Source organism: Patagioenas fasciata, chromosome 1 (assembly GCF_037038585.1).
Source record: "Patagioenas fasciata isolate bPatFas1 chromosome 1, bPatFas1.hap1, whole genome shotgun sequence".
Classification (NCBI taxonomy): Eukaryota; Metazoa; Chordata; class Aves; order Columbiformes; family Columbidae; genus Patagioenas; species Patagioenas fasciata.
The window spans coordinates 127274487-127294951 of record NC_092520.1 but is presented as its reverse complement, the minus strand read 5'-3'; the positions used below and the strand labels follow the sequence as shown (position 1 = coordinate 127294951).

At 39.1% G+C, this 20465-nt stretch overlaps 1 protein-coding gene across 1 annotated transcript in view; it reads left to right on the top strand.

Annotated features, from left to right (window-relative positions):
* The window catches only part of SPAG17 (sperm associated antigen 17), a 110826-nt gene that overhangs the window by 15243 nt on the left and 75118 nt on the right, over nucleotides 1–20465 (top strand). Inside the window, exons 4-7 of the mRNA XM_065851568.2 lie at nucleotides 3739–3870; nucleotides 7432–7624; nucleotides 10693–10887; nucleotides 17479–17660. Coding sequence (XP_065707640.2) covers nucleotides 3739–3870; nucleotides 7432–7624; nucleotides 10693–10887; nucleotides 17479–17660 — 702 coding nt within the window. The remainder of the gene's footprint in view (nucleotides 1–3738; nucleotides 3871–7431; nucleotides 7625–10692; nucleotides 10888–17478; nucleotides 17661–20465) is intronic.

The following is a 20465-nucleotide window of genomic DNA, read 5'->3' as shown; positions in this document are numbered from 1 at the left end:
GCAGTTGCTCTTTTGACATCATAGTTGGGAGGAGGTTCTGAGAGGAAAAATGAAATTAAGTGAATAGTCTGATAGTGGAGACTAAATTGCCTTTCAACACACTGCAGGTGTTATCTGAAAGAAGTTGTTTCAGTCAGCTCTGCTTTTCTGCTATTCTTTGAGAACAATCCATCATAGTATGTTATAGTCAATGAAATGACATCAGCAGATTCAGAAGTATTTAGTTGTATGTGTAAAGAAGTCTTCTTTGGACAAATAAATTTATCAGTATGACACGTGCAGCTTTCATTCCATTGTCTGTCTTGAAAGCTTCTAATGAGGGACTCATTATGCTGATGGCAGATTGTAATAAGTGAAGATCAATTTTTTTTCCACTGCTTTTATTAGCTTGCTTAGGAACATACATTTGAACAGTGAATAATAACACGGTTGGTATGTGTAGTTCATATAGCCTCTTGATTGATGTCTCTCCTGCCTAAAATTGGCTTGCACTGTGTCAGCTATTAAGGGATTTGAATTACTAAGAAGTTCTAGGAACCATTATGTTTCTTTTATGAAGTTCTGTATGAATCTGATGTATATGTGATGCATTTCTTACAGTTCCAAGAACAGGGGAGAAGACAGAGCTTTAGAAAGCTCATCCTGAATACGAGAGAAGTAACATAGGAAACAGGCTGACCACTGTTCATAGCAAGTGATGCTACTGCTTCCAAGTATCAATGAAGTTGTGGAAGTTGATAATGCAATTTATCACTTTGAAAGATGTTTTTATTATGATTAGCAGCAGCAGTGGTTCTGTATATTGAAAAGGAGTCATTTCAAAGAAAGATACCATAAAGACTATGGCTTTAAATGTTTCCCTAACTGTTAAGACCCACCTCCTACCTCAGTGACACTGGCATCTGCCAGTAGTATAGCATCACCTACAAGCGCTCATGCCATGTTTGAATGGCTTGAAATACATGCCCTTTGCACCAGGCAGTTAAATCTCTGCGTGGTTCATACTGCCACCATATGAGATCAAATACTGCATCACTGAGGCCTTTCTGCACTTCACAAATGTGACCCCTGCTGTGTGAGGAATGCTGTTTCCTCTTCCTTTAAAGGCAAAGAGGCCCTACCTAACTGAGTTTGTCCATCCAAGTTTCCACAGTTTCTCACATAAGAAAAAGGTCATCATTGGTGGGATGAAGTACAGCCAATCTGAAATGAATCCACCTCATAGTATCCCAAAAATTTTCTGTACTCCTACCAAGTCTTTGTCTTCAGCTTTTTCTTTTATTGAGACTCTGTGGATTCTTAAATGTTTATGCCAGGTGCCTGCATAATTTACAGGGCCACAAATGAAGTGCATATGCATATGTGTAATAAATTTAATTTCTTTTATCTATTGTGCATGGGTTGATCTATGTTATGTCTTTAAAGTAGCGGTGATGAAGGATTGTTTTTTATTTGCTTATGCATAAAGCAGATTTTACATTGCTGTAAGAAAAACTATTTGCTTTCTTTGTATTGTCAAATGTAGTGTGCTCATTTTATCTTTTTCTTACTTGTCTGACCTCTCTCCACAGTCATGGATTGTAGTCCTGTTAAATAGAGTTTGGTTTATACTTTGTTAACACCTCACATAAGAAAAGTTGTCCTTCCCACCCACTCAGAACTATCCAGCTCACTGTAGACCTTGGACAAGTCTCTTCATTTCTGCATTCTCAATCTACAAAATATTTATAAACATGATGCATTTCTTTTGACTGGTAAAATGCTTTGAACTTCTCAGGAAGAATGGGTTGTAAAAGAGTCTAAGTGTTCCATCCCTCTGCCATGAACAATAAATCAGCAGCTGCCATTGAACTGGGTTACTATATATACACTTTTCAAGAATCCTTCCAGAATTCCTGTTTCCCGTCTATTGTGCTTCAAGAAATGTGCAGCTCATCTAGATTAGGCAACTGGGAAGCATCCCTTTCCATAGGCTGTTAACACTGCTTCTGACATAAATAAATAAATCTATATGAGAATTTTTCCCTCTAAGGGAGATTACAAAGATATTTCTACCAGAGTCTCTTTCTTTCAGAGCACAGATTTTCTGCAGCTGGCTCTGGGTGACTCTTTTTTGTTGGAAAATCTAGTAGTTTCTAGTGTGCCTACAGTCCATGGGATTTTTTAAGTCTGTTCTTAACATATCCTTGATTTTCTGCCATGACTCTGAAGTCAATGGGAGTCTGTCTAGAAGCCTTCTATGGTTGACTTGTTGAGATAGTGACCACTAGGTAGTCTTACTCCCAATACGAAAGATGTAAAGCAGATCTGATCTTAACCATTATGTATTTTCATATGTGTATGTTAAGGTGATCATTAGGTTTATTATTGTTGGAGGGGCAGGATTGTTTAGGGAGGGTTTATAAATGCAAATATTTTGGTTGTTTTGTCTCCCTGTTATGCGATTCAGAAAAATCTGAATTTTAGGAGATATCTTTTTCTGTACTTTACTCTCATTTGTATGAAACAATAATTTGGCATATAATAGTCTGGATTTCATTTTGGTTTTGTTTTATTCAGAGAAACATTTTTAGTGGCTATGTTTGCTTACCTAGGTTTCACTTGAGAAGTAAAATTTTCTGAGCTGGGCAAGAAACTCTGAAAGCTCAGTGCTAATAGTGGTGTTTGCGTTAGACAAGACACAGTTCAGTGAGATGCAGTGTGCACCTTCATTGTCTGAATGTTAGCAAGCAAAATTGACACCATATGTGCCCAACTATAATTGCTCCGAGAGGGGAAAAGAGAAACATGTCAGAACATTTGAGTAACACCTAATTCAACCCATGGTTATAAATAAAGCTGATGGTTGCTTAAAAACAAAAGTAGGAAAATATTATGGTTATATTATTCCTCAGCAGTGCTTCCTACATAGGTGAACTTTATTACAGAGACAACACAAGTGAAAAGAAACATATAACAACTTTTTATGGTATTTTTATGTTATTTTATTTTTTTCGCAGTAAATAAAGTGGTTATGAGGCTCCAAGGAAAATGGCCCAGATGTTAGTAAGTTGTATGAAATTTAGTGGAAACAAGCTGTAAAAAACATAGTCATAAAACAGCCTGTCAATGCCACACATCTGGACAATGCAGCTGTATGTTCCCGCTGCTGTCATCACCCTAAGAAAACTCAATAGCCTTATTTCACCCCAATTAGGCTGCATACCAACAGAATCAGAATTACACAGGGAGGGGGTGTATTTTCACTAAGACAGACCCTGTCAAATTCCTTTCAAGAAGTTTTTATCTTTTGTTCAGGGCTAGTGCCTCAGACACTAGTCACTTTGTAGACAGTACTCCAAACTATTCCCCTTGATTTGCTATCTGTTAAATGGTTTTTTAACTTATTGCTGTATAAAAAGTAATTGCTTATTGTTGCTTCTTTGTTTAAAACCTAAAAAAATGACATTTTACTTTAAGAACTATGTGTCTGTTAACCCTTACATATATCATAGAAGTTTTCTCCATTCTGGTTTTATCTCATACTGTAGCAAATGTAACTTCATTTGAGGTCTTAGGAACCAAAGAATAGCTATGCATCTTACTGATATGTTGTTTTTCAGAAAGTGTGGCCATTTTGATCCTCACATTGTACAATGTGAGCTAGCACTTTGTCATTTCAGCATGCAAAATATGTGCCAAATGCAATATTTAAACTACACAAGTAACAGTTACTTTGGGTTTTTTTTTTCTCTGCAGGTGATAGAAGTAGCCAAAGCCATTCTGGATAGGGATGAAGAAATTCCTGTAACACTAACTGGAAAGCTGTTGAAATTTCAACTGCTTTGTCTCAAACAGAAGGACCTTCAGAGAAGAGAAGCTGAAAAGAAGGTACCTTAGTATGCCTCGTGGAGGATGCTTAATTAATTTCATGAAAGCACCTCCATTCTAGTGCTGTTTGCACTAGTGCTTTCTCATACTTAACTTCCTGGATCTGTAATTGGAGAGAAATGTGAATAGAAGTTTATCTTTTGAAGTTAATTAGATTTTGGAGAAGAAGCACCTACTCAGATGTAGGTGACACAGGGAAAAGAAAATAAAATAAAAAGGAACATGCAAGAAGTCTTTGCTAGATTAATAAGTAGTAGCGGTTTAGCTGAGTCTTATGACCAATCAAAAATAGAGCTAGAATCTGGCTTCAGCTGAATATATCTCTGCTGAAGTAAAAGCAGGAAAGGTTATTACTTGAAAGGTATCAAAGATGCAGAGCAGCACTATGAAGAAGTTATTATCATGAATCACCTCTCTGGAGGAAATTTGGAGAAGTTATCTGTTCCATCCTCCAGCCTTAGGGCAGGATAGAATACACAGAAACTATTCCTGGCAGATGTTTGTTGAACCAGTTCTTAAAACATTTTACTGCTGTGCTTTCACTTTTCTACAGCAATCAGTATTACTGCTCTACTATTTCTGCAATTTGGAAAATGTTTCTAACCTTATCAACTCTGTTTTTATTTAAACCCATTACTGCTTCACTTCTCACTGTGTATGGGCACAGTTCTTACCTTCCCTGTTACTCATTTAACTAAAAAAATCCAAATATATATCATGGCTACTAGGTTTTGATTGTCTTTTCCTCTCCGCTGAACTCTCTCCAAATAGTTCACATCCTCAAGTCTGCTTCTCAGAACTGCTTTCTAGCATCTGTAATTAAAACAAAATAAGTTGTCAGTGGTACATTTCAACAGCTTACTGAACAGTTGGTCTTTACTATAGTCCTTTACTAGCGATCATTCGTGCAGCTGAAGACCGCTATCAGAAGGTCGTATAATTGCAGCAATAATTTACCTTGTTAATTGATCAAAAACTATAATGCAAAATGTGATGACATGGAGAGCTAAGCAGTCTATGCATGTAAAAGATGCGAGAAGAAAATTATTTCATGGATTTTGTGTAGTTGAAAAGTCTGTAAATTTCCTTATCCATAATTCTATTTGTGGGAATAATTGGTGGATGAAGTATAGCGCACAAGTACAAGAACATTAAATGCTAGGTGATAAATTAAAGTTGTGTCTTGTTCCCAGAGAATTCAATTGCAAAACAGATTAGCAAATGATAATGTAAGCCACAGTAATATATGAAGAATCTGAGGAAAAAAAAAAAAAAGTGTTTTTAATCTCATGAGAAATTGAGAGTCTGAAGCTATAAAACATTTTTTTTAATACTGAAAGGAGAAAAAAATGGCTCTTCTATTAGGTATCAGTCAGTTTTGATGAATAAACTGTAAAAAAAAAAAGCTTATCGATTAGACACTTCAATATTAAAACGGAACCTTTAGCTTTGATTTAGCGAGATTCTTCTTGTAACTGTAATTTTATTTCCCTGGAGAATCTGATTATAGTCAATATTGAAGGCTGAAGAATCTCTGGAACTTAGAATTTCTTTTCTGTTTTAGCCAAGCAATCTGGACAAAGTTGTCACCTCCTCTCGATGATATCTATATCAAAGTATGACAGACATGAGAGCAGCAGTTGTAGGACAGAGTCAGGAATTGTGGAGCGCTCTTGGCTATGAGGATGCTCTGCAGTGCAGAAACTGGGTTTTAATTTAGAATTCTAACTCTAAGTTGTCTGCCATAAAGTTTTTAATCCTTTCTAACTAGCTTGTACAGTACAAGTTGCGTTGCCAACAACTCGGGCGTTGAAACCAGGATTTTACTAGCAGATTAGTTCTCAGAAAGCCAACATAACTGTCCGTTGTGGTTTAGTTTAGTTAATATGAAGGACTGGCAGGATAAAAGCATCAAGTGAATAAGCAAAAATAAACCATTATGAAATTTCTGTATTTCATCAGAAGCAGAAACTTGTAATAAGTTGACAGGTGTATACATTTAAATTAATATGCAGAAGAGAGTGTGTCTTAATTAGAAAACTGTTTCACGTTGTAAGGTTCTGTACTATGAAGTTTAAAATAACAAAATTGCAGAATGTAAAGCTAATGGAAGATTAGAAACTCCACAAAAAGCTGCACCTTGTAGGGAAGGAGAAATATGACGTTGAGAGAAAAAAGAGTCCTAGAAAGGAGAGACTTTTATTTCCTGAGCTATTAAGGTCATCTAGTGTTCTTTGTTGGAATCTTGGCAAGTTCTCAAATGTCTCTGCTTATTTGAGACTTAATTAAATAAAATGTTGCAGATGCAATAGATAAAGCTGATTTTGAACTTTGTAGCCTGATGATTGTATCATCTGTTTTGGTGTGTTCATCAGCTTAGAATTCAAAGTAGTAGTATCAAAATATTTGGTTTGAAATGTCTGAAGTGGCATAAACTTGAAAAAAAATAACAAAAGGATCCACATGTCGCATTTCACAGCACAGATAGGTTGAAGAATCTCTTGAAGGCATTTCTAAATTTTACAGAAGGCAAAAAGCAGGGAAAGATTTTCTGCTTTAGTTTGAACTTGAACTGTACACAGCTTCTGGAGCTGGACAGTCTGCTTTTCCAGTTGGATCTAGGAAAAGCAACTGTGTAGACTCAACTACCCTATCTCATTTGCATGGAGAGCTCTTCTCATTGCATTAGTAGCCTTCTAAGTGACACCAGCAGGATGGTAACAGTAAGTTAATAATGGTTTATTGTCTTTAATTTAACTTTACAATCCTTAAGTGTCATTCTTGTATAGTTAGTGCGTAGCACTGCTGCTGGATAGAAATAAGGTGAAGGCTTCCTTGCTTTTACAGCACCTCACTTTACCTTAATATCTTATGTATTATTTTAATTTTAGACTGGTGCTGAGCTTTCTGGATTTATAGTGTGAGGCTCTGGGATACTTACAAAATCTTTTTTCATTCTTTACTCTTAAATTACTGAGCAGAACTCAATGTAGGTGGTTTTGTTTGAAAATAAAAAGAATGACTGAGTAATATCCTGTGTGAAATGAGCACAGGACTCTTTGTTCTAGTTTAAACTAGACAGGTATTTACATCAAAGAAAAATGGTGCTGGTACCATTTTACACCATACTCAAGAGTGATAACAGAGATAATAAAGACTTCAGAAAAATTGAAGTTTTGTCTTATTTCTGCTCAGTCCAGGGAAGGTTTCTGGCTGATGCAAGTGCGGTAGTAGCATTAACTAAACCACAATGATTCTTTACTTGTCTTTCTACAAGTATGCATTTCATTAGTTTTGTAGGTAAAATGTCTGCTTACCTCTCCCGGTTCCTTTTCGATGTGAAGTCTTAACACTATGATTTAGCAAGAATATAATAAACTGAATGGTGTGTTTCAGAAGGATAAAGCAGAGTATTCAAGACAGCTTTACCACATCAACATTTTAGTGGCTGAGAGGGAAAAGTACTCACATAAAAAAATTGAACTACGAAAATTTTACAACAGTCTGCCCTTTGCTCTGTACAAAGGCTACAATGAGAACTTAGTTTATTCGTCTCGTCAGGCAGAAGAAGAGCGACAAAAGGGAAAAGATGGAGGAAAAGAGAAACTTGGCAGGAAGGGTTCTAGTGCCAAGACATCTGAGAAAGAAAAGAAAGGAAAAAAGACAGAAATGGGCTCTCTGGTGCCAGTCACTGATAAAAAGGACACCCAACTGAAGCGACGGGGAGAAGTGAAAGAGGAAGCCAAATATATTGGTATGTAAAAAATGCAGATATACTACTGAAACACTTGCTAGAAATCTTGCAACTTAGCTTCTGAGTACTTTGTTTTCTCTTATTTTGAAAAGTCAAGATCTATTTGGCAGTATTAAAGCCTTACCGCTTTGCATTTGAAGAGGGCACTGTGTTCTGCTTAGTATTAGGATAGATTGTGCAGCCCAAGAAATAAAATACAGATGAGGTATATGTAGCATGTTGACATCAAAATGTTTTAGCATGTGTGAGATTAAAAGGAAGTAGCTAAACAAATCCTACAGAAAACCTTTATTTCAGAAAAATTTTGGAATAACTAAGTGCATTTGTGTCAGAATCCAAAGGTGGCTTTCTCCTTGTATCATAAACTATAACAGACCTGTCTACCCTTGTCTGGGGATAAAGCCAGTTTCTGTACAAAGGGAATATGATTTCACTTGCTGTAAAAACATGTGGATAGAACTGAGACTTGAAGAAATCTACTCCAGAAACAAGCTATATGAGGTAAAGAATAATATGCTAACTAGTGCTGAGAAAATCTTTATTCTTACATTACAAAAAATATTGGAGAATATGTGTAGCTCTCTTCTTTAGATCACAGTTGTATTTAATTTGGACCATAATATATTTGAGCTACAACAGCATAAACAGGATCACTCCCACTGGAGAAGCACTTGCTGATTTTTTGGATGCATTATGTGTACCAGCTATTACCGAGTTGAACTGCTGCAGGCTTTCCTCGCTCTTTCATCAGACCTTCATCTGCATCTCTTCTGAGATCAATGGCACTATTCAAACATCTAAGAAGTGGTCCAGTGTTTAGAGCAAGTCTCAGTCTCTTGAGGCTGACAAAATTATGCAAGAATAGAACAGTAGCTATCTGCACATAGCTCCTCATGTTCGCAGATAAGGTTTGGCTGTAACATTCTTGTGATGATTTTAAGGTTTTTCAGGGCCTGAAGGCAGAAGTGTTTGAAGAAACATTCATGCCTTTAAGAATCCAACTTGAAGTGATGTAGAGAACTCATGTCATCTTACAAAAATTGGTACTGAATGTACAGTACAGAGAGGCTTTGGGTGGGTATTAATGTGCTTCCATTAGGCCACATAGAAACAATTTTACCAGCTCAAACATTTCTGCTCCCTTCTGCCTTGCGGTATGGGCAGAAAACATCATGTACCTGTGTAAGATATCCATACTTTGCTGCCTTGTTACTCACAGTTAATGATAAGACAAAATAAGGAAAATACAAATTGCCTCCAAAAACTAACAGCCATGAAAAGTATCTTTGTTTAGTATGCTTAGTGGCTTTATATTATGAACTAGTAGCACTGCTGTTAAACTATGATTTTGTTGACTGGGACTTGTCTCATTAGTCCCAAGGATATTTACAAAGTGATGATATTTGCAGATTACCTCACATGAGAAGTTGTTGAGGTATTTTGCACTTCGTCGCTCGTGTTGTGTTTAATTTGTACTGAGCTGAAGCCATTTTGAACAATTCACCACATTCATTGTGCATCCGCACAGGTGGGCTTAATAATAAACTAATTGATTCTGAATCATTAAAAAAAAAAATGTATTCATTGGATTGATTTCCATTCTGAAGACAGTAAGGAACTACTTAACAATGGAAAAGATAATTTTACCTTGCTGCTTCATGAATGATAGACTAATTTGGTTGGAAAAGATCATTAAGATCATCAAGTCCAACTGTTAACTTAGGACTGCCAAATGCACCTCTAAACCATGTCCTTGAGAAGCTCATTCTACCCATCTTTTAAACATCTCCAGAGATGGTGACTCAACCACTTCCCAAGGCATCCTGTTCTAGTGCCTGACAACCCTTTCCATGAAGAAATTTTTCCTAATATTCAATTTAAACCTCCCCTGGTGCAACTTGAGGCCATTTCCTCTCATGCTATCTCTTGCTACTTGGGAAAAGAGACTGACACCTACCTCACTACAACCTCCTTTCAGGTAATTGTGCAGTAAGGTCTCCCCTCACTCTCATTTTCTCCAGGCTGAACAGCCCCAGTTCCCTCAGCCACTCCTCATAAGACTTGTGCTCAGGCCCCTTCACCAGCTGCATTCTCCTGTTCTAAACTTGCTCCAGCACCTCAGTGTCTTTCTTGTATTGAGAGGAGGCCCAAAACTGAACACAGGTTTTAAGGTGTGACCCCTCCAGCGCCAAGTAGAGGGGGACGATCACTTCCCTAGTCCTGCTGGCCCCACTATTTCTGATACAAGCCAGGATGCTGTTGGCCTTCTTGACCGCCTGGGCACGCTACTGGCTCATGTTCAGCCACTGTTGATCAACAGCCCCAGGTCCTGGCAGAAGCCTGGCAGCTTTCCAGCCACTCTTCCCCAAACCGGTAACATTGCATGGGGTGTCATGACCCAAGTGCAGCACCTGGCACTTGGTCTTGTTGAACAAACCTCATACAGTTGCCCTCAGCCCATCAATCCAGCCTGAACTGGTATTACCGGGGTTAATTATGAGGGTTTTGACAAGGAGTCCATCTAGGAAACGTGAACCTGTTGAGCAGGGAACAGCCAGCAGTGAGTCAGCTCATACCTGCAGCTAATCCTTCAGAATTATTACAGCTAATGTAATCTCTTGTCTAAGACACAGTAATTTACTCTGTATGTGCTCCCTGGCCTGCTTTATGCAGGATGAAATAGGATAGGATAGCTCAAACTACCATTAAAGCATGTGAGTGTGTCCTGACATTACACTCCTCCTTGAAGAGAAGGAATTACAGAAACGCTGCTACAGTTAGCATTCTGCTTTTAATCAGCTTCTACAGTTTTTCTCCTGATGCTTCTCTGAACAATTATTACTTCTGACTTCTATTCTTCCTGATGAGTTCTAGGTGGTTTGCTACAGAAGACTTCAGTCTAGTGCACATAATATTTTTTAAACTTATGTCATTATCCCAGTGAGGCTATAAAAGAACTGTTTCTGTGACCTTAATTTGCAGTATCCCTATAGCGTCAAGAAAAAAATGAATTTTGTTTAGCTGTTGAATGTCTGTGCTCTAATCTGGTTTTGTTGTGTTTTGGACAGATGATGAACCAGAGGATGGTGCCCATCATTACTTTATAATTTTGGATTTCCACAACCCTCAGCTGTTGCTTGTGATGTTTGAGCTTGGGATTAACATTTCAAGCATAATTAGAATTTCCTCTGAGAATTATGAGCCCTTGCAGACATACTTGGAAGGAACAAAACTTGAAAAAGAATCTTTACTTTCACCTGAAGGTAATCTGGTCACATAAACAAAATCTGTGTAGAAAGGAGACTATTTTATATTCAAGCAAAGACTGTTCCTCCTGTGTTTTTCTCCTTCTCTGTGCCTTGTGTTTGCAAGTAGTACCTGTCAGCAACTGTGTTTGTCAGTGCAAAATTGGTATTGCCATTGGTTGGTCACCAAACCAAATGGTTTGCCAGTGCAAAAGCTTGCCTGATCTGGACAGTACAAAGGGGTTGACTACGCAGGCAGTGGTTGCTGCTACAGTTTTCTGCAGCAGCCACCAAAGAGCATTTTATCAAATGCATACTTCTATGAATCATTAGCCAGGAAGATGCGTTGCTAAGCAAACTTGTCTCATTTGGTAATTTCAAGGGAAGTGCACAGCTGACTACTTTGGGACTGTGGCCCCAGCCAGAGAAGAATATGCCACAGAATAACACTCTGCGATTGTACTCAGCTGTCCTCAGGCTGTAACACCTATATTGAACTGGCATCCCAGTGAACAGCAAACTAGATATGAGTATCAATGAAGGGTAACCATACTGAGCTGTAGTAACATAGCCAGTAGATCAAGGGAAGTGGTTGTTCCCTGTTACTTAGCTCTCATGAGAACAAGAGTTCTGGGCTCTACAGTACAAAAAAGATATTAATAAACCTGGTTGAGTCCAGCAGACACACACCCTATTAGGAGTGGCTGAAGGAGTGGCTTGCTTGATCTGGAGAAGAGAAGGCTTACAGGGCACCTAATAGTATCCTTCTAACACCTCTGAGAAGGTAACCAAGAACACAGACCAAGACTCTTCATTGAGGTACATGGAAGAAGAAAAGGCACTTGTGACCATGAATGGCCTTTGGAAATCCCAGGCCCCAGAAGACATGGGGAGAGGCTGGAGGATGGAAGACATATCCTTGGTGGAAGAGGATCAGGTCAGGGAATACAAGCAATCTTGACATATGTAAGTCCATGCAACCTGAAGGGATGCACTCATGGGAACTGGCTGTGATGTTGCTGCAAGGCCACTCAATAATTTTTGAACCATTGTGGCAATTGGTAAAGAGGATTGGAGTAAAGCAAGTGCCACTTCTATCTTCAGAAATGGTGGGAAGGAGGACCCAGGGAGCTCAGGGCTGCTCAGACTCACCTCGATCCCTGGGATGATGGAACAGCTAATTCTTGAAGCAGTTTCCAAGCACATGAGGAACAAGAAGTTGATCAGTCAGCATAGATTCACCAAGGGGAAGTCATTCTTAGCCAGCTTGATAACCCTCTGTGATAAAATTACTGTCTTGGTAGATGAGACAAGAGCAGTTAATATTGTCTGCCTTGACTTCAGTAAGACCTTTGGTACTGACTCCTCATAAAGAAGCTGTTGAAATATGGGCTGGATAAGTAAGCACTGAGATGGACTGAAAAATGGCTGGATGGCCTGGCCTAGAGGGTAGTGATCAGTGGTATGAGTCCTGCTCAACATCTTCATTAATGATCAGGATACTGGATCAGAGTATACCCTCAGCAAGTATTCTGATGATACAAAACCGGGAGGACTGGTTGAAACACCAGAGGGTCATGCTACTGTTCAGAGGGATCTCGACAGGCTGGAGAAATGGGCAGGCAGGAACCTCAGATAATTGCCACTTTGCAGAGGCAAAGTGGTGCACCTGCACAGAAATAAGCCCATGCATGCGTTCATGGTGGGGCTGACTGACTGGAAAGTAGCTTGGCAGAAAAAGACCTAGGCATGATGGGAGCATCAAGTTGAACATGAGCCAGCAATGTGCCTTTGTAGCAAACAAGGCTAATGGTATTCTGGGCTGTGTCAGGTCAAGGGAGTTGATCCTTCCTTTCTACTCAGTACTGGTGAGGCCACACCTGGAGTCCTGTGTCCAGTTCTGGGCTCCCCAGTACCGGAGAGATATGGAGCTACTGGAGAGAGTCGCATCATACAACGACAATGATTTTTAAGGAACTGGAGCGTCTCTTCTATGAAGAGAAGCTGAGACAGGTGGGAATGTTTACCCTGGAAAAGAAAAAGCCCAGAGGGGTCTTATAAATTGGTACAAATGCCTGAAGGTAGCATGCAAAGAAGAGGAAGCTGGGCTCTTTTCAGTGGTGTTCAGTGACAGGCCAAGAGGTGATGGTAGAAACTGAAACACAGGATTTTCTAAGTTGGTAGCTATAGTTGTTCCTATATGTGTTTTTTGACTAATAATTATGGTTCCAGTTACAAATATGCATATTGACTTCCTGCAATGTTCTCTGTGGTACTGGAAAATCCCTTGTGATAAATTCTGACACTGCTGAGATGGCACAAGCAACCCAGTAGATTGGAGGATTGATGTCCTGGGTGCATTCAGCAGGAGAGAGTTATGAGAGTCGGTTATGTTGGAGTGCTAAAGGACATGAGGTAGCGTGGTGTGACTCACTGCCATTCTGACCACTGATGAATATAAACTATTTACCTATGAGTGTTGTGAAGGATGAACTATCTTAGTGTGCTATTCCTTCCTTCCCATTTCTATTGACCAAATGAGATACTCATTTACAGGTTAGATTGCATGGGCACTAGGGAATCTGTCCCTAAAGATGCCAAGGTGACCAATATGAGTTATGTAGGTTTAGCTTTTAAGATGTAGGCAATCACAGCACCAACTGATGGACTCAAAGAAGTCATGTCATGTCCGAATTTGTTTGATGAGCAATCTTATATTTGGGAGAAGAATGAGAGGAAAACATATTTTCCATCTTTTTATAATTTTGCTAGAACTTGTAAAATTTAAAGGTAATGTCTTACTATAAAAATAGTTGAAAGTGCAGAAAGCATGGGTTTGTTTATTTTCATTTTATTTACACCACCAGCTCAGGGTATGGGGTCATCAGCAGGTTTCCCTGTATATTTCCAAACTTATAGTTAATTTTATTGTCTTTTCTTTGTCTTGTATGTATAATAACAAGAAGCTTTTAGTCAGCTTAGACAGTTAATAAGTAAAATTTGTAAGGAAACTTGTTAAAGGGGGAAAATATGAATATAGATGATAGTATATTGTGTAAGTAGTAGTGTAGGTAGTAATGCAAGGTTTCTTCATTACTAAGAATGGGTAGGTTGCATAGTAAAACAGCTTGGCTAAACCATGCATTCTCTGGGGGCCTTAGATATAAGGAAGCATTTAAGAATTAGAAATAGGTCAGGTCACTAGAAATGAGAATATGTGTTTATTATGAGCCTGTTGGCACAGGATCAGAAATGTCAAGATACAAAATGTGATGCAGGAGAACAACCAAGAAAGATGTTTGTCTGCTGCTCAGCACAGAGGGAGAACTGTCAGGAGGTGATCCTGAGAAGGTTGGCAGTGGTTAATGTTTGAAGGAGGCTTTTGGTACTTCTTGCTGGCATGTGTGTTATGAGGAGTTAATCTATTTTAATCACAAATACCATTGCAGACAGGTGATAGTTATAACTAACCACAATTAATGCTGGTAGCAGAAAGATTCAGCTTCAAGTTGTGGAGGAATAGATAAAATAGAGTGCTACTGAGCTAAGGTAGAGAACTTTTCTGATCAGCTAATTCAGATTAATTTAAACTGTGTTCTGTTTAAAGATCTGCCTGCCATTCTCATTTGTATTTGAGAATTCTTATAAAGTGAGACAGTGGAAAAAGAGCTATGAGGAAGAGGGAAAGGAACTCAAATAGCCATGGCACTGTAATCTGCTTAATTTCTGTTTCTGGAAAAATACTGGAACAAAAATGAGGGGATGAGTAACAGTTAGTGTATGCTGTTCAAGACTAATCATGTCAGACAAATTTAACTTCCTTACAAAATGAAGTACTGGCTTTCTGCACAGAGGAGTAGCCTGTGTTGTATATTTGGGTTTTAATAAGGCTATTTCATTTATATGAAAATAAATATATGGTAGGTGCAGTTCCATTCAAAAATCTTGGCCTCTGTAGAGTAAGTAGGTTTACCATCAAATAGAAGGATGCATGGAGTGGACTCAAGGGAATTTGTGCCGAGTCTGGTATTATTTGGTATTGTCATGGATATTGGAATAGAGGCTGTGATTCAAATGCAAAATATTTTTGACAGAATGGAGAATAATAATCTGGAAAAAAAAAAAAAAAGACTATAATAGTATGCTTATACAAGAAGAATTAAATGTACAAATAAAGGCTAGGAAACATGACTAGATGACAGGTTTGAAAGATAAGCTGTCCTCCTGACTTAACAAATGAGCATAAGTCAGCAATACCACTAAAAAACAAATACCATTTCCAGATTATAAATGAGAATACGTCTAAAAAACACCTGAAGTAATCTTATCATGCAAATTGACAGTGAGGTAAGACCTCGTAAGAAATGTGTGCCAATCAAAAAGATTCCAAATAATGGAAAAGCTCTCTTCCCACACACCTCAGGCTCTCTTCCCATGCTTCTCGAGTAGAAAATGAACTGCAAGACAGGGACTGGGGGAGCAAAGTCCCTCTGGCTGTGAGGATCTGATCTGTGACTACTTACGGAACCGGAACATATATAAGTCCATGGGACCTGATGAGATGGATCCCAGAGTCCTGAGGGAACTGGCTGATGTACTTGCCAAGCCACTCTCCACCTGACTGCCATGACTTCTCATATATCATGAAGTCCCTGGTGACTGGAAAAAGGGAAACATCGCACCCATTTTTAAAAAGAGTAGAAAGGAGGACGCTGGGAACTAACAACCTGTCAGCATCGCCTCTGTGCCCAGGTAGATCATGGAACAGATCCTCCTAAAGCTATGCTAAGGCACATGGAGGAGGTGAGGTGATTTGAGACAACCAGCATGGTTTCACCAAGGGCAAGTCCTGCCTGACCAACCTAGTGGCTTTCTATGGTGGAGTAACTACATCAGTGGACAAAGGAAAGGCTATGGATGTCATCTGTCTGGACTTCTGTAAAGCCTTTGACATGGTACCCCACAACATCCTTCTCTCTGAATTGAAGAGATATGGATTCCATGGGCAAACTGTTTGGTGGATGAGGAACTGGCTGGATGGTCACACCCAGAGAGTGGAGGTCAATGACACAATGTCTGGATGGACACCAGTGACAAGTGGTGTCCCTCAGGGGTCAGTACTGGGACTTAGTGCTGTTTAATATCTTCATCAATGACACAGACATTGGGATCGAGTGCACCTTCAGCAAGTTCACAGACGACACCAAGCCGAGTGGTGCAGTTGACACGCCTGAGGGACAGGGTGTCATCTAGAGGGACCTGGACAAGCTCAAGAAGTGGGCCCCATGAGGTTCAACAAGGCCAAGTGCAAGGTCCTGCACCTGGGTCATGGCAACCCTCAGTATCAATACAGGCTGGGGGATGAAGGGATTGAGAGCAGCCATGCAGAGAAGGAGTTGGGGGTACTGGTGGGTGAAAGACTGGGCATGAGCTGGCAGCTTGCAGCCCAGAAGGCAAATAATATTTTGGGCTGCATCAAAACGAGCATGGCCAACAGGTCAAGGGAGGGATTCTGCCCTTCTGCTCAACTCTAGTGAGACCCCACCTGGAGTCTTGCACCCAGCTCTGGAGCCGTCAGTACAGGAAAGACACGAACCTGTTGAAGAAGGTCCAGAGGGGGGCCACCAAGATGATCAGAGGGATGGAACACCTCTCCTGTGAGGACAGGCTGAGAGAGTTTGGGTTGTTTGGCCTGAAGAAGAGAGGGCTCCAGGGAGACCTTATTGCAGTCTTTTAACACTTAAAAGGAACCTATAAGAAGGATGGGAACATACTATTTAGAAGGGTGTGTTGTGAAAGGACAACAGGAGGGGAGGGGAGATTCAGGGTACACATGAGGAAGAAATGTTTTACAATGAGGGTGCTGAAACACTGGCACAGGTTGCCCAGAGAGATGGTAGATTCCCCATCCCTGGAGACATTCCAGGCCAGGCTGGATGGGGCTCTGAGCAACCTGATCTAGTTGAAGATGTCCCTGCTCATTGCAGGGGGTTGGACTAGATGACCTTTGATGGTCAGAGAGAACTTTTGTTTTCCTCTGTAGCTAGAGCACCTTTGAAAAATGATCGTTACTATGCAGTAAAAATGGAAACCATGTGACTTCTAGGCTTGCTGTTCGTAGTAATACTGTGCCTTAATCTCCTTTTACCCTAATTTCCACACCAATGCAATTGTGATAATAAGGCTTGATTACCCTATACCTTAAAGAACAGGTCCACCAAGGTGTGTGCTGGCAGCTTTGGAAAAGTGCAGCCTGGGTTTTTTACATTTCCTAGTTTTCAAATGTTCACTGCTGTTGTTTAGTTTGGTGGAGTGAGGTAAGGGTGTGGGATTGTGTGTATATATATATATATATATATATGTATTAATATATAAGTTGTTTTGTTTTTTGTTTTTTGTTTTTGTTTTTTTTTCTGGAAGAACTACCATGTTTTACTGAGGATTTATCTTCCTGGAGTCTGTTAATCCCAAAGCTGGGTGTCAGATTTTTGCTGAGATTCTGAGGATGGGAATATTTTAACAGTACTTACCCAAGACTAGTATATGATTTGTGCTTTGTGTAAAAGGGAGACATTGTCCCATGATTTATCTAATACTTACACATTTTAGATGGAGAAGCAGAGAAAAGAAAGGAAGATGAAGCCAACAAAGACCTGGAAACATTTTGGAAATATCTGGAGCCAGTTCTGAATAGTGGAAAGCATGGATCAAGACTCTTTGATGTTGCCAGACTTCATCACCTAGTTAAGGAGAGTGCCTTTCCCCCTGACTGGTCTGACAGTGAAATGCTGGTCAGTAGATCCTGCTTTCGCAATGCATGGCATGCTTTGGGGTTTGTAACATTTAAGACCAGTTTAGAAATGACAGGATTTGTAGCTTAGTCTTCTATGAAACAGAAGCAGAGTAGTTAGTAGATCTGTAAACCTGAGCAAAAAATTATTTCCTATGTATCCAAAAGTTTATTCAGCATGTATTCGCAAGGAGTCCTTTGAATAAAAGTACTCGACTTGGAGTTTCTTAATATTGTAGGCCACAGCAGCAGAGTTTTAAAACAGTTGGAAGTATTAAATTTATTCAACACCTTTAAATAGACCCAATTTGGATCTCATGAGAGAGTCAGATGTCTGTATGAAATGACACAAAAATTATATTTTTGTCCTCTTGACAGCAGGTCTACTTGTTGTGTCTCAGAACGGTTACATGAGAAAAAAATAAAATGAATGCAAGAATGCTTTTTGAAATAAGTTGTCATTTTAGCATACCCAGTACCACTTGTTTTTGTCCAACCCAAAACATGGCTCTGGCTTATTACTTATTATAGCTTGGTGAGTCAGGACTATTACCAGGCACTGGAAGAGAAAGTGAACCATTAGAATTTTTTTCCAAACTAGGTTCTCAAGTATAGTGAGGTAAAAGGGTCCAGTATTTTTCAATCCACAATGGCAGCAGTAAATATATAAACTGCTAAAGCAAAATAAAGCAACATGCCATAATTTAACCTACTGTATTTGTGGTCTATGTTATTAAGCTTAAAGGATAGACTGCATCCTCCTAACACTTATTTATAGTATGCTATATCCTGTAAATAACCATCAGGTCAGCAAGGAAGCACCCTTGTGTGCTAGTTTGACTGAAGATGAGTTAATTTTCTTCATGCAATTAGAAACCTTTTTTTGTCATAGCTAGCACACTCATTATTTGGACTTAGAGAACAAGAAGGTAATGCCCCGGGACAGAGTTAATGTTTTTCATTGCTCTGGTGTGAGAGCCAAGGACATTTTGTGAGCTCTGTCCACAGGTGTGAGACATCGAGGAAGAGGGTCAGAGACTGACTGACATCAAGACTGATCAATAAGAGTATTCCATCCCATTAACATCATGCTTCATATTTAAGGAGAGTCGGGATCTTCCAGGCTGTCACGCGTTCTCTTTTCTTCGTGGTTGGGGGTTTTTTTGTTTGTTTTCGGAGCTGGAGGAGTTCTGTTCAGGACTTTCATTAGTTCAGCCTTTTGCCATCCTGCCATTTTGTAGAGGCCTCGGGGCCTTTCTGCCTTTTTCCTCTCTCTGAGATCAGCTGTTGGGACGGGTGCTGTTTCCTGGGACTGGCTGCTCAGTGTGGATGGAGTTTGTGAGGAATTGCATTGAGTATCTTTTATTTTATATTCTATTTCTATTTCTATTACATATATATATATATTTACTAGTAGTGTATTAGTATTTTGTTATTTTATTAAACTGTGTTTATCTCAACCCAAGTTTGTTCTAGTGGACTTGCAGGAGAGTCTCCAAGACTTAGCTTGCTGCATTTCTGGAGTCTAAGATATACAGAAGGAAAACTCTTGTGACAAATTGTTAGGCATCAATATAAAAATGATAGAGTATTACATACAGCAAGTAGTCTCCACTTTCAGATTTCAGATCTTTAGAAAGGAAAATGCTTTCAAAAATATTTTACTTTTTTAAGAGTCACTAATGGTTAGACAAGCATCTGTCTTGTCCTGAGAAGAGGAGAGAGCAAGCAAACTGAATCACAAAATTGTAATTATAGTAGATTTTTCATGTGTCCCATTGCATACTGGCAGGTTTTGTTACTTCTAACTTTGTAAAAAAAAAATTTTTTAAATATTGCCTATTCAAAACACTCCAATATTTTAAGTAAAATTTTCATGAGCTCTAGTCATCTCTTTTAAGTAATGTATTAATGGAATGTTTGGGAAAACAAAGGTGCAAGACTATTAACTCTGAAAATTCTGTTTTCACAAATAGAAATTCTCTCCCAAATATCTCCTCTAGTCTTTAAATGTTATGAAACCTGCAACAAGTATTCCATAACTGATCAGTGGTTTGGAGTGCTTGTTTTGAAGTGCCATGAAGAGGGCCAGGGTTCAAGAAAGCAGATACTTAATACTTCTTAAGGGTCAGTTAATATTTAGTGCTTAATGAGAGTTGTGCTTTTTCACCATATTTTATTTTAGGAAACTTCAAACTGACACATCCAGTGTTGATAGCCACCTCTTAGAGGCAAACTTCTTAAAACAAGAGACTTCCCCTACTTTCACAAAAGTGAAAGAATCACTCATGAATGTGCCGTTGATAGAAATTGTCTAAAAATTACAATAATTTCATATTTTCCACAATGTCTAGACTGGGAAAGAATATGTCCATTAAAGCCACTGAAACTCGAATGTGGCATGGGGTCTCAGATAGGATTTTGGTATTGTACAAAAGCATTTCACATTTAAAATAGCAGTTGCTATTATTCTTTTTATTCCTTTCAAACTTCAGGGAAAACCACAGTACATCACCTCAAGAACCTTGACTCTCTCCTTGTCAGACTCATGCGGATAGAGCTCGCTCTCTTTGGACATTCGGGCAGTATGCTGGCATTTCTTTGCTTGCACAGCTATGGAATTCAGAGTTCTTCAGGCTTGCTTTGCTTTAAAAGGGCAACAGAAAGGAAGAAAATAATATGAGATGACATTGATTACTTGGTTGTTTTTTTATTTTTTATCCTTCCAGGGCAGGAGAATGGCTGACCTTACAAATATGTTGCAGGTTCATCACCAGTAGAAATATGCACATATTATATGAAACAA